Here is a 14,850-nt window from a genome sequence, read left to right as displayed (position 1 = left end):
TGTAAATTGGTTAGAATGCCAGTAATTCTCATCAGTTATCACCATCAACCAGATATTAAAAACTGCTTGGTGAGCTGGTATATAATAAAAATTTTAAAGCATGAACTGACCTTTTGAATGTATACGTGCAGAATATTAAATGACATTAGGTTTTTCATGTGTTATACTTTTCAGCATTTTGCTTTTTAAATTATTGTTTTCCAAAGTACTAAGTTTTCCAGTGGAAATCCCAAGAAAAATGTCACAAAATATGAGATGTTACTAAATTATGCATCTAAACTATTTAAAAGATGATATAATAACATACGAATTAACAGTTAATACAAAATAATGTTAAAAGTTATAATTACACATTTGTATATATATTTCCCTGAAAAAGATATAATCACTAATACAGTCACTAAAAATTTTGACAATTTAACCTTCAAGCATGAAAGGTTAAATTAATAAAATATCTTGAATGTGGCAACGTCATCAATACTACTAGGGCTTGTTATACTAAACTTTAAAAATCTACAAATCTTTAAAGAAATAAGAAAGATACAAAAGACTTAATCCATAAAGAGTTTATGTTTGACAAATAGTGTTCCATCTATTTTTTTATTAGATCCATACAATCATCCTTTGAAGACTGGTTTTACTTTTGAAATATCTTTGACTCTTCTCTTACTTTATATTCACATTGTCACCATATTCAATAAGGTTCCCACGATTTTGCTCTTAGAACATTGTAACTTCCTCTAAATTGGTTTTCAGGCCTCTAGTATCCACTGCTTACACCATCATCAGTTTTGCCTTTATAAAACACAGATCTTTACATATCACCTTCCCACCTTCTTATTAGCATTACATCCTCACTGCCTACAGGATAAATTATAATCACTCCTCGTGACATTAAACCCTTTCCAACCTGGTCCTACTAAATTTTTTTGCTCTTATGTCTAGCCATTCCATTCAAAGCATTCTTTACTCCAGTCAGGTTAGAATAACAAACATGGCAGACTTTTCTCTCTCTCTGAAATACCATATACTCTTTTTTAACTAGAGAATTTCTTGCTCATCATGTAACCTCTTTTTTTAATCTAAAGCATTTTTTAAAATATTTTATTTATTTATTTATTTATTTATTTATTTATTTATTTATATTTTTGGCTGAGTTGGGTCTCCGTTGTGGCATGCGGGATCTTCATCACAGCATGTGGCATCTTTTTGTTGTGGCGCACAAGCTCTTCGTGGTGGCATGTGGGCTTCTCTCTAGTTGTGGCATGCAGGTTTTCTCTCTAGTTGTGGCATGCAAGCTCCAGAGTATGTGGGCTCTGTAGTGTGTGGCATGCGAGCTCTCTAGTTGAAGTGCATGGATTTAGCTTCCCTGCCGCATGTGGGATCTTAGTTCCCCGACCAGGGATCGAGCCTGCATCCGCTGCATTGGAAGGCGGAGTTTTTACCACCAGCCCACCAGGGAAGTCCCTCTAAAGAATTTCTTACTCATAATGTAACCTCCTCTGACTTCCTCTTAGCAGAATTTAACACTCCCTCATTTTGGTTCCCAAAGACCATTGTAATACCTATATTTTTGTGTATTGTTATCATCTCTTAATAAATCACAGCATCTAGCACAGTGCCAAGCATATAGCAGACACATCAATAGATATTTGATGAATGAAATAAATGAACAAATGAATGCAGAGAAAAGATTATTACTCCTTTTTTACAAAAGAAAAACTTTTTAAAAAGTTCAGAAGTGATAAAAATAATTATGGAAAAATTCTATAACAGAAATGTGGCATTAGTTTGTTTTATTTGAAATATTTATATGCATAAAATTTAAAGCTACCCCAAAATAAGAGAATTCTTATTCCTAAGCACCATATCTTAACTTGCTTAGTTTAAAATATAACTTTTATGGTTATGTGATTTATAAGTTTGTTCTATAGAAACATGAAGAGGGAAATGAGTAATAGCTGAGAGGCTTCTGAAAGATGCTGGCACTTTGCCCATTACTGGTTTAGCATAGCTAGGAGATTCCGGAAGAAAGAAATTGCATTTGGAAAGTCCTCACAGACAGAATCACTGAAAGCTACCTTACTATGGAAGAGGCTTACAAGTCAGGGTGGATATCGAGCCATGTTGTGAAAAATGATTTTCTTTAGGAAAATTAATGTGATGATGATCTGAAATATGACTTGGAGGAAGTATATATTATAAGGAGAGTCAAATTTGGTGTTTTCTGCAATAATCCATATGAGAAAGAAGTCTACATTATGGCAATAGCTTCAGGAAGGAAATGGGAGAGATAAAGAACAAAACATTATAACAGAATGAAGTGCAAGATATTTGATAGATTAATTTGACTACTATGAATATAATATAATGATAACCTTTTAATGAATCTATATCTATCTTACAAATAAAAGTTAAAATGAAGTTTAAAAAGTTGTTTGTTTCTGGTCAAAATGGCAAACTACCTCCCACTTCTGAATCCTGTCTTTGACAAAACAAGAGGATACTGAACCCAGAAGATGGCACAAAAAGAATGGGAAACATCTGGGTTTGGGTACTTGTAAGTGGAGAATATGGTAACCTACAGCTGAGGGCTGGATGCCATGGCTGGAGCCAGGCTAGGAGAGTTCCTGGTTGCAAACTTATCTTTTCATATTGCCCTGGATGGAACATTGCCCACTATGTCAACATTTTAGGACTGAAAAATAGCAGTATCAAGCACCTGCCATAGACAGCAGAGTACTTGATATTTCACAGCATGCAGCCCAGCTAATGTGGGGATCAAACTGAAACAGGTATAGCTGGGAAGGCTGACTTTTGGAATTGCAAGGTCTCAGAGTAGCAAATGAATAGATGCAAAACAAAACATAACAAAATCCACACCTGTATTTATTATGGTGAAATTTAGGGAGATCAGAGACAAAATATTCTACAGGAAAAAACCAAATGAGTTACAGAGAAATAAGAATCAGATTAACAGCAACTTTCCTCAATAAATTTGTGTAAACTGGGTTATTAATTTAAAGATATGCAAAGGTTAGTTTAAGAAAAAAGAAGGTAAAGAATAACAACTTCAATATGAATTGACATGAAGGATGGAAATCAGGCCATGATTTCATAGTCAGGAATCTGTACAATTTGATTACTTATATGACCAGGCATAAGGGGAGACCACGGGATTGGGATGCTAAGGGATGTAGTATTTCTTTTCATTCTCTAATTTTTCCTCAAGCTACCTATATAAAGCTTTATCAATCTGATGGTCTAAATAAAGTGGCAATTCCAGTTACTTGAGATCATTGTTTATTCAGACTCCTGACAATCACCAATTGTTGACACTAAGTCAGAATAACTCGAAATTACAATACTATAAGGTTTGAGGATTTTGAATTTTTAGAGAGTTTTAACCTTTTTCACAGGTTCTTAAATAAGCCTAATTTGACTTCCCTTACTGAAGAAGGCTATGTGATATATAAGCATTTTTATAGCATTACTAAACATATGAATTGTAAAATTATATTTTTTTAATTCCAGAAAGTAAGTCCTTATTCAATTAGAATAGTAATAATAATACTGTAATGGTTTTGCCTAGTGAGCAAGCAACCATCTATAATCTATAACTACTTTATAATATAGAAACAAGTCAACTCCAGTTGATGAATTGCTTTTCCTTAGCACTTGGATTCCTTTGAAAAATTTCACCTTTAACAGCAGTCACTGACTTTACAGAAAGAGGTGAGAGAAGACAAGCAGTGAGCAAAATATGTATCAGACATAGAGGACGTCATAGTACATTACCAGGATAAGACAAATTACACGGTAACACTGCTTCTTGGGCTGATCTTCTATTGCTTTTATTTCCTCCATCTTTTTCCAGGATATTGTATACATTAAGGGCAGATCCATGCAAAAATTTACCAATATTTACCAACATGGACAATTTGGGGATAAAACTGGAAAAAAAGGGAGAAAAAAGGGAAAACAAAGGAAGAATATTCCACTACTAACCTGGTTTAATTTCTTCCAGAGATTGAGGACAGGAGAAAGTTCATTAGACCAGATTTCTCTATCAAATTTGCTACCAGCTGTTACTGATCTGCCCAAGATCCTCAACTGTGAAATAACCTAAATGAAAAAAATAATAAGTAGCAATAAATGAACATAACTTCATTCAGAGGGAAAGCATAGATACAAAAATAGCCATATTTACTTATAAAGACCGAATATATATATTATAAACAAGTTTTAATCCCATTTTCCCTGTTCAACTGGATTAATATTTTATTGATTTATTTCAGCAGTTAAAAGGCAAAAGAACTTAAATGGTGAGAGAAACCACTATAAACGTTACATATTGTAATGGCTCTTCATTTGAAAAGCTACTCCTTTAGCCAGAAAGCTCTAATTATCCATTATTAATAACCTCTCTATTTGCTCATTTCTGAAATCAAAAATATTTTTCAGTTTGAATAATTTAAATTGCATAATTTCAAAATGCTGATAAATTAAAGATAGGTTTTTTGAAAAGATGAAATGAGTGGAAAGATAGTAAATAGCATAGCAAACTATAAAATAGTAAAACAATTTAAAGTAATTATTGGCTGGTAAAAATTACAATAAATCTAAGTTTTAAGGTTCTATATCAATTTTAAGTTATTTCAATGTTTTTTCTAGACATGAGACTCAAATGAAGGAGGTATAGATCAATTAATTAAAATCAGGCAAAGTAAATTCTTCTTTCCTATTTAGGGCTTTCATTTTTGTAACATTTTTATCAGCTTGTCTATCATCATTCTCATCAAAATTAATTCATTCACATTTTCTTTTCTAAAATAGTGTTTAAAGGCTTCAATTTCAATAATACCAATCAGTCTTCTTAATCATTTTCTAAGAATGATCCAGAATATTACTGAGTATTCTATATATGGTATTATAGATATTGGGGGAGATGTATAAAAATCAGTGAGGTATGTACTGATGGTTCTTCATAAATATTTCAACTAAATATTAAAATTGTGCTATATCATTGCTTATCTGACATAAACAAAATAAATCCCCAAATCAAGACAATATGTTTTCCTAAGCTAGTATTTTAAACATCAACATTTGCAGTGTGTCAACTACTTTTTTTGTTTTACTTTTTGGGAGATGTAAATTGTTTTTTCTTTTTAAGAGAAGGGCTGTATTTAATATTCTGGGGTTTTTTACATTACTAAAGTTCAAATAAAATAAGGGCCATAAATATTTCAAAATAAATGCACTACATAATTGTTAAACATACAGAATCCTGCTGTTAAACTCAAGTCACTTCTAGAGCTTTTGATTGATTCTCTAATCTAGAAAAAATTGTGGTGATTCAGTGTTTCATTTTCTTTGTTTTTCTGATAAATTATTTTCATCTGCTCTAGCTGAACCCTACAACAGCACCTAATTTATCAGCTGTGCTAGACCACAAAACATCACTAGTTGGTAGTCAGGAGAAGTGCTATTTTGCTCTGGTAACATTGGCTATCTCTTATTTGTGTATTAAATTTGTCAAAAATGACAGAGAACAAAGAAGAATGCAAAGAGATACCTAAAGGAAAAAAGGTTCAAATATTTTTTTACACATGATGCTAAAAACTATTTTAAAAATAAAATGTTTAACAATCCCCCAAATTTTTTGTTTTCTTCCCAGAAAAATAACATGCGAGGCTTGCTTTTCAAAATAACACTATAATAATATATTATAAACTTTAATGAACAGAGAGTAATGAAAAGGGAGTTCAAATGCATAATAAAAATATTTTATAATGAGGATAGGGCTATAACTTGTAACAGTGGACCATCTTTTCTTTTTACAAAATCTGACATACTCATCTTTTTACAAAGCACAGATGATAAAATGTCTGTCCATTATACATGTTTTAAACCAATTAAAAATACTTTTTTTAATGACATTCCTTTAAAATGGTGTCAAAGGGGATGAAATTTCCCAACAAAAACATACATCACTTCTTCCATGTTCTAAGCATACTGAACAGCTTGCATTATGCCACTGGCATGCTTTGCGGCATCTCTGAGGTTGGAGGGGAGCTACAGAATATGCTGTCACCCCTATCCCAACCATTCACATTCCAAAGAACAATGAGAGACATTTCAGGAATACCTATGATTCTCCTGAACAATTGGTGTGATTTTATTGTAGCATACTACATCTTATACACAACTGTATTTTCCTTTTCTTTTGGAAGTTATAAAGCACACAGAAGAATTTCTGATCTAACAATAACAACTTTATAGAACCTTAGAGCATGAGCTTTGTTGTTTGTTTTGTCTTCTTTTAGCATAAATTGTTTCCCTAGTTTTATTTTCTTTTCATTTCCTAATTTTCTCTTTGATTTCCTAAACTATTGATTTTACACTAATAAATCATCTGTATTTTTGTAAGTCACATCCAGTGTAATCCTTCTAGGAATGAGAAAGAATATAGATTTTAAAAATGAATGCTCATTCTCAACTTACAGATGAGAAATTGGATTGTCCAGGAAGTAAATTACATGTTTGAGAGGAGACCTATAAGATGGAGGGGGAGTAAGATGCGGAGATCACCTTCCTCTCCACAAATACATCAAAAATACATCTACATGTGAAACAACTCCTACAGAACACCTACTGAATGCTGGCAGAAGACCTCAGACTTAAATCATGAGGGATTACTACAAGCAACTCTATGCCAATAAAATGGACAATCTGGAAGAAATGGACAAATTCTTAGAAATGCACAAACTACCAAGACTGAATCAGGAAGAAATAGAAAATATGAACAGACCAATCACAAACACTGAAATTGAAACTGTGATTAAAAATCTTCCAACAAACAAAAGCCCAGGACCAGATGGCTTCACAGGCGAATTCTATCAAACATTTAGAGAAGAGCTAACACCTATCCTTCTCAAACTCTTCCAAAATATAGCAGAGGGAGGAACACTCCCAAACTCATTCTACGAGGCCACCATCACCTTGATACCAAAACCAGACAAGGATGTCACAAAGAAAGAAAACTACAGGCCAATATCACTGATGAACATAGATGCAAAAATCCTCAACAAAATACTAGCAAACAGAATCCAACAGCACATTAAAAGGATCATACACCATGATCAAGTGGGGTTTATTCCAGGAATGCAAGGATTCTTCAATATACGCAAATCTATCAATGTGATTAACCATATTAACAAATTGAAGGAGAAAAACCATATGATCATCTCAATAGATGCAGAGAAAGCTTTTGACAAAATTCAACACCCATTTATGATAAAAACCCTGCAGAAAGTAGGTGTAGAGGGAACTTTCCTCAATATAATAAAGGCCGTATATGACAAGCCCACAGCCAACATCATCCTCAATGGCGAAAAACTGAAAGCATTTCCACTAAGGTCAGGAACAAGACAAGGTTGCCCACTCTCACCACTCTTATTCAACATAGTTTTGGAAGTTTTAGCCACAGCAATCAGAGAAGAAAAGGAAATAAAAGGAATCCAAATCGGAAAAGAAGAAGTAAAGCTGTCACTGTTTGCAGATGACATGATACTATACATAGAGAATCCTAAAGATGCTACCAGAAAACTACTAGAGCTAATCAATGAATTTGGTAAAGTAGCAGGATACAAAATTAATGCACAGAAATCTCTGGCATTCCTATATACTAATGATGAAAAATCTGAAAGTGAAATCAAGAAAACACTCCCATTTACCATTGCAACAAAAAGAATAAAATATCTAGGAATAAACCTACCTAAGGAGACAAAAGACCTGTATGCAGAAAATTATAAGACACTGATGAAAGAAATTAAAGATGATACAAACAGATGGAGAGATATACCATGTTCTTGGATTGGAAGAATCAACATTGTGAAAATGACTCTACTTCCCAAAGCAATCTATAGATTCAATGCAATCCCTATCAAACTACCACTGGCATTTTTCACAGAACTAGAACAAAAAATTTCACAATTTGTATGGAAACACAAAAGACCCCGAATAGCCAAAGCAATCTTGAGAACAAAAAATGGAGCTGGAGGAATCAGGCTGCCTGACTTCAGACTATACTACAAAGCTACAGTAATCAAGACAGTATGGTACTGGCACAAAAACAGAAAGATAGATCAATGGAATAGGATAGAAAGCCCAGAGATAAACCCATGCACATATGGTCACCTTATCTTTGATAAAGGTGGCAGGAATATACAGTGGAGAAAGGACAGCCTCTTCAATAAGTGGTGCTGGGAAAATTGGATAGGTACATGTAAAAGTATGAGATTAGATCACTCCCTAACACCATACACAAAAATAAGCTCAAAATGGATTAAAGACCTAAATGTAAGGCCAGAAACTATCAAACTCTTAGAGGAAAACATAGGCAGAACACTCTATGACATAAATCACAGCAAGATCCTTCTTGACCCATCTCCTAGAGTAATGGAGATAAAAACAAAAATAAACAAATGGGACCTAATGAAACTTCAAAGCTTTTGCACAGCAAAGGAAACCATAAACAAGACCAAAAGACAGCCCTCAGAATGGGAGAAAATATTTGCAAATGAATCAACTGACAAAGGATTAATCTCTAAAATTTACAGGCAGCTCATGCAGCTCAATAACAAAAAAATAAACAACCCAATCCAAAAATGGGCAGAAGACCTAAATAGACATTTCTCCAAAGAAGATATACAGACTGCCAACAAACACATGAAAGAATGCTCAACATCATTAATCATTAGAGAAATGCAAATCAAAACTACAATGAGATATCATCTCACACCAGTCAGAATGGCCATCATCAAAAAATCTAGAAACAATAAATGCTGGAGAGGGTGTGGAGAAAAGGGAACACTCTTGCACTGCTGGTGGGAATGTGAATTGGTTCAGCCACTATGGAGAACAGTATGGAGGTTCCTTAAAAAACTACAAATAGAACTACCATATGACCCAGCAATCCCACTACTAGGTATATACCCTGAGGAAACCAGAATTCAGAAAGAGTCATGTACCAAAATGTTCATTGCAGCTCTATTTACAATAGCCCGGAGATGGAAACAACCTAAGTGCCCATCGTCGGATGAATGGATAAAGAAGATGTGGCACATATATACAATGGAATATTACTCAGCCATAAAAAGAAACGAAATTGAGCTATTTGTAATGAGGTGGATAGATCTAGAGTCTGTCATACAGAGTGAAGTAAGTCAGAAAGAGAAGGACAAATACCGTATGCTAACACATATATATGGAATTAAGGAAAAAAAAATGTTATGAAGAACCTAGGGGTAAAACAGGAATAAAGACACAGACCTACTGGAGAACAGACTTGAGGATATGGGGAGGGGGAAGGGTGAGGTGTGATAGGGCGAGAGAGAGACATGGACATATATATACTAACAAACGTAAGGTAGATAGCCAGTGGGAAGCAGCCGCATGGCACAGGGAAACCGGCTTGGTTCTTTGTGGCTGTCTGGAGGGGGGGGATAGGGCAGGTGGGAGGGAGGGAGACAAAGAGGGAAGAGATATGGGAACATATGTATATGTATAACTGATTCACTATGTTATAAAGCAGAAACTAACACACCATTGTAAAGCAATTATACCCCAATAAAGATGTTAAAAAAAAAAAAAAAAAAGACCTCAGACTTCCCAGAAGGCAAGAAACTCCCCACGTACCTGGGTAGGGCAAGAGAAAAAAGAATAAACGGAGACAAAAGAATAGGGACGGAACGTGCACCAGTGGGAGGGAGCTGTGGAGGAAAGGTTTCCACACACTAGGAAGCCCCTTCACGGGCGGAGACAGCGGGTGGCTAGGGGGGATGCTTTGGAGCCACGGAGGAGAGCACAGCAACAGGGGTGCGGAGGGCAAAGCGGAGAGATTCCTGCATAGAGGATCGGTGCTGACCAGCATTCACCAGCCTGAGAGGCTGGTCTGCTCACCTGTCAGGGCGGGTAGGGGCTGGGAGCTGAGGCTCGGGCTTTGGAGGTCAGATCCCAGAGAGAGGACTGGGGTTGGCTGCATGAACACAGCCTGAAGGGGGCTAATGCACCACAGAAAGCCGGAAGGGAGTCCAGGGAAAAGTCTGGACCTGCCTAGGAGGCAAGAGACCACTATTTCAGGGTGCGCAAGGAGAGGGGATTCAGAGCACCACCTAAATGAGCTACAGAGACGGGCGTGAACCATGGCTGTCAGTGCAGACACCAGAGACGGCATGAAACGCTAAGGCTGCTGCTGCAGCTGCCAAAAAGCCTGTGTGCAATCACAGGTCACTATCCACACCTCCCCTCCAGGGAGCCTTTGCAGCCTGCCACTGCCAGGGTCCCCTGATCCAGGGACAACTTCCCCGGGAGAACACATGGCGTGCCTCAGGCTGTTGCAAGGTTATGCCAGCCTCTGCCACTGCAGGCTCACCCCGCATTCCATACCCCTCCCTCCCCACAGCGTGAATGAGCCAAAGCCCCCTAATCGGCTGTTCCTTTAACCCCGTCCTGTCTGTGCTGAGATACCCTCAGGTGACTTACATGCAGAGGCGGGGCCACATCCAAAGCTGAACCCCAGGAGCTGTATGAACAAAGAAGACAAAGGGAAATTTCTCCCAGCAGCCTCAGGAGCAGTGGATTAAATCTCCACAATCAACGTGATGTACCCTGCATCTGTGTAATACCTGAATAGGAAAGGAACCATCCCAAAACTGAGGCACTGGACTTTGGGAACAACTGTAGACTTGGGGTTTCCTTTCTGCATCTAATTTGTTTCTGGTTTTATGATTATCTTACTTTAGTATTCAGAGCTTATTATCACTGGTAGATTTGTTTATTGATTTGGTTGATCTCTTACTTTATTTATATATATATATACTTTTGTATCCTTTTTCTCTTTTGGTGAGTGTATATGTGTATGCTCCTTTGTGTGATTTTGTCTGTATAGCTTTGCTTTTACCATTTGTCCTAGGGTTCTGTCTGTCCGCTTTTTGGGTTTTTTGTTTTGTGTTTTTCTTAGTATAGTTTTTAGCACTTGTTACCATTGGTCGATTTGTTTTTTGGTTTGCTTGCTCTCTTCTTTCTTTTATTTTATTTTTTTTATTTTTAAAATTTTAATAATAATTATTTTTTATTTTCTATTTAAATACCTTTATATTATTTCACTTTTTTCTTTCTTTCTTTATTTTATAATTTTCTCCCTTTTCTTCTGAGCAGTGTGGCAGACAGGGTCTTGGTGCTCTGGCCGGGTGTCAGGCCTGAGCCTCTGAGGTGGGAGAGCTGAGTGAAGGACATTGGTCCACCATAGACCTCCCAGCCCCATGTAATATCAAACAGCGAAAGCTCTACCAGAAATCTCATCTCAATGCTAAGACCCAGCTCCACTCAACAACCAGCAAGCTACAGTGATGGACACACTATGCCAAGCAACCAGCAAGACAGGAACACAACCGCACCCATTAGCAGAGAGGCTGCCTAAAATAATAAGGTCACAGACATCCCAAAACACACCACTGGACGTGGTACTGCTTGCCAGAAAGACAAAATCCAGCCTCATCCACCAGAACACAGGCACCACCTCCCTCCACCAGGAGGCCTACATAACTCACTGAACCAAACTTACCCACAGGGGGCAGACACCAAAAACAATGGGAACTAGGAACCTGCAGCCTGTGAAACAGAGACCTCAAACACAGTAAGTTAAGCAAAATGAGAAGACAGAAAAAAACACAGCAGATGAAGAAGCAAGGTAAAAACCCACCAGAACAAACAAATGATGAGGAAATAGGCAGTCTACCTGAAAAAGAATTCAGAGGAATGATAGTAAAGATGACCCCAAATCTTAGAAATAAAATGTACAAAATACAAGAAACATTTAACAAGGACCTAGAAGAACTAAAGAGCAAACAAACAATGATGAACAACACAATAAATGAATACAAATTCCCTAGAAGGAATCAATAGCAGAATAATAGAGGCAGAAGAATGGATAAGTGGCCTGGAAGATAAAATAATAGAAATGACTACTGCAGAGCAGATTGAAGAAAAAAGAATGAAAAGAACTGAGCACAGTCTCTGAGACCTCTGGGACAACACTGAATGCAACAACATTCCAATTATAGGGGACCCAGAAGAAGAAGAGAAAAAGAAAGGGACGGAGAAAATATTTGAAGAGATTATAGTTGAACACTTCCCGAATATGGAAAAGGAAGTAGTCAAGTCCAGGAGGGCAGACAGTCCCCTACAGGATAAACCCAAGGAGGAAAATGCCAAGACACATGTTAATCAAACAATCAAAAATTAAACACAAAGAAAAAATATTAAAAGCAGCAAGGGAAAAGCAACAAATAACATACAAGGGAATCCCCATAAGGTTAACAGCTGATCTTTCAGCAGAAACTCTGCAAGCCAGAAGGGAGTGACAGGACACATTTCAAATGATGAAAGGGAAAAACCTACAACAAAGATTATTCTACCCACCACTGATCTCGTTCAGATTCGACAAAGAAATGAAAAACTTTACAGACAAGCAAAGGCTAAGAGAATTCAGCCCCACCAAACCAGCTTTACAATAAATGCTAAAGGAACTTCTCTAGGCAGGAAACACAAGACCAGGAAAAGACCTACAATAATAAAGCTAAAGCAATTAAGAAAATGGTAATAGGAACATATATATCAATAACTACCTTAAATGTGAATGGATTAAGTGCTGCAACCAAAGACTGGGGTTTGCTGAATGGCTACAAAAACAAGACCCATATGCAGGTTGTCTACAAGGCATCCATTTCAGACACAGGGACACATACAGACTGAAAGTGAGGGAATGGAAAAAGATGTTCCATGCAAATGGAAATCAAAAGAAAGCTGGAGTACTAATTCTCATAAGAGACAAAATAGACCTTAAAATGAAGACTATTAAAAGAGACAAAGAAGGACACTACATAATATCAAGGGATCAATCCAAGAAGAAGATATAACAATTGTAAATATTTATGCACCCAACATAGGAGCACCTCAATACATAAGACAAATGCTAACAGCCATAAAAGGTGAAATTCCAAGAGTAGGGGACTTTAACACCCACTCTCACGAATGGACAGATCATCCAAAATGAAAATAAATAAGGAAACATAAACTTAAAATGATACATTAAGCAAGATGGACTTAATTGATATTTATAGGAGATTCCATCCAAAAACAGAATACACTTTCTTCTCAAGTCCTCATGGAACATTCTCCAGGAGAGATCATATCTTGGGTCACAAATCAAGCCTTCGTAACTTTAAGAATATTGAAATCATATCAAGTATCTTTTCCAACCACAATGCTATGAGACTAGATGTCAATTACAGGAAAACGTGTAAAAAATACAAACAAATGGAGACTAAGCAATACAATACTAAAAAACCAAGAGATCACTGAAGAAATCAAAAAGGAAATAAAAAATTACCAAAAACAAATGACAACGAAAGCACGATGACCCAAAACCTATGGGATGCATTAAAAGCAGTTCTAAGAGGTTTATAGCAATACAATCCTACCTCAAGAAAAAATAAATATCTTAAGTAAAAAATTTAACCTTACACGTAAAGCAATTAGAGAAAGGAGAAGGAAAAAACCCCAAAGTTAGCAGAAGGAAAGAAATCATAAAGATCAGATCAGAAATAAATGAAAAAGAAATGAGGAAACAGTAACAAAGATCAATAAAACTAAAAGCTGTTTTTTGAAAAGATAAACAAAATTGAAAATCCATTAGCCAGACTCATCAAGAAAAAAAGGTAGAAGACTCGTATCAATAGAATTAGAAATGAAAAAGGTGAAGTAACAACAGATATTGCAGAAATACAAAAGATCATGAGAGATTACTACAAGCAACTATAAGCCAATAAATTGGACAACCTGGAGGAAATGGACAAATCTTTCGAAAAGCACAACCTCCTGAGACTGAACCAGGAAGAAACAGAAAATATAAAAAGACCAATCAAAGCCCTGAAATTAAAACTGTGATTAATAATATTCCACAAAACCCCAGGACCAGATGGCTTCTTACATGAATTCTATCGAACATGTAGAGAAGAGCAAACACCTATCCTTCTCAAACTCTGTCAACATATACTAGAGGGAGGAACACTCACAAACTCATTCTACGAGGCCACCATCACCCTGATACCAAACCCAGAAAAAGACGTCACAAAGAAAGAAAACTACAGGCCAATATCACTGATGAGCATAGATGCAAAAATCTGCAACAAAATACAAGCAAACAGAATCCAAAAGCAGATTAAAAGGATCATACACCATGATCAAGTGGGGTTTATCCCAGGAATGCAATGATACTTCAATATACACAAATCAATCTATGTAATACACCATATTAACAAATTGAAGAATAAAAACCATATAATCATCTCAATAGAGGCAGAAAAAGCTTTCAACAAAATTCAACACCCATTTATGGTAAAAACCCTCCAGAATATATGCATAGAGGGAACTTACCTCAACATAATAAAGGTCATATATGAAAAATCCACAGCCAACATCAGCCTCAATAGTGAAAAACTGAAACCATTTTCAGTAAGATCAGGAATACTACAGGGTTCCCCACTGTCACCACTATTATCCAACAGTGTTTTGGAAGTTTTAGCCATAGCAATCAGAGAAGAAAAAGAATCCAAATGGGAAAAGAAGAAGTAAAGCTGTCACGGTTTGCAGATAACATGATACTATACGTAGAGAATCCTAAAGATACTACCAGAAAACTACTAGGGCTAATCAATGAATTTGGTAAAGAAGCAGGATACAAAATTAATACACAGAAATCTCTGGCACTTCTACACACTAATAATG

At 36.1% G+C, this 14,850-nt stretch overlaps 1 protein-coding gene across 1 annotated transcript in view; it reads right to left on the bottom strand.

Moving 5' to 3' along the window:
• The window catches only part of DYNC2H1 (dynein cytoplasmic 2 heavy chain 1), a gene marked incomplete at both ends in the record, with an annotated part of 341,923 nt that overhangs the window by 57,867 nt on the left and 269,206 nt on the right, over positions 1–14,850 (bottom strand). The window contains one exon of the mRNA XM_007462583.1: positions 4,009–4,125. Within this exon, the coding sequence (XP_007462645.1) occupies positions 4,009–4,125 (117 nt within the window). The remainder of the gene's footprint in view (positions 1–4,008; positions 4,126–14,850) is intronic.

The sequence above is a fragment of the Lipotes vexillifer genome, unplaced genomic scaffold (assembly GCF_000442215.2).
Source record: "Lipotes vexillifer unplaced genomic scaffold, Lipotes_vexillifer_v1.1 scaffold2189, whole genome shotgun sequence".
Classification (NCBI taxonomy): domain Eukaryota; kingdom Metazoa; phylum Chordata; class Mammalia; order Artiodactyla; family Lipotidae; genus Lipotes; species Lipotes vexillifer.
The sequence above is the reverse complement of the archived record's forward strand: the minus strand, read 5'-3'. Positions and strand labels throughout refer to the sequence as shown.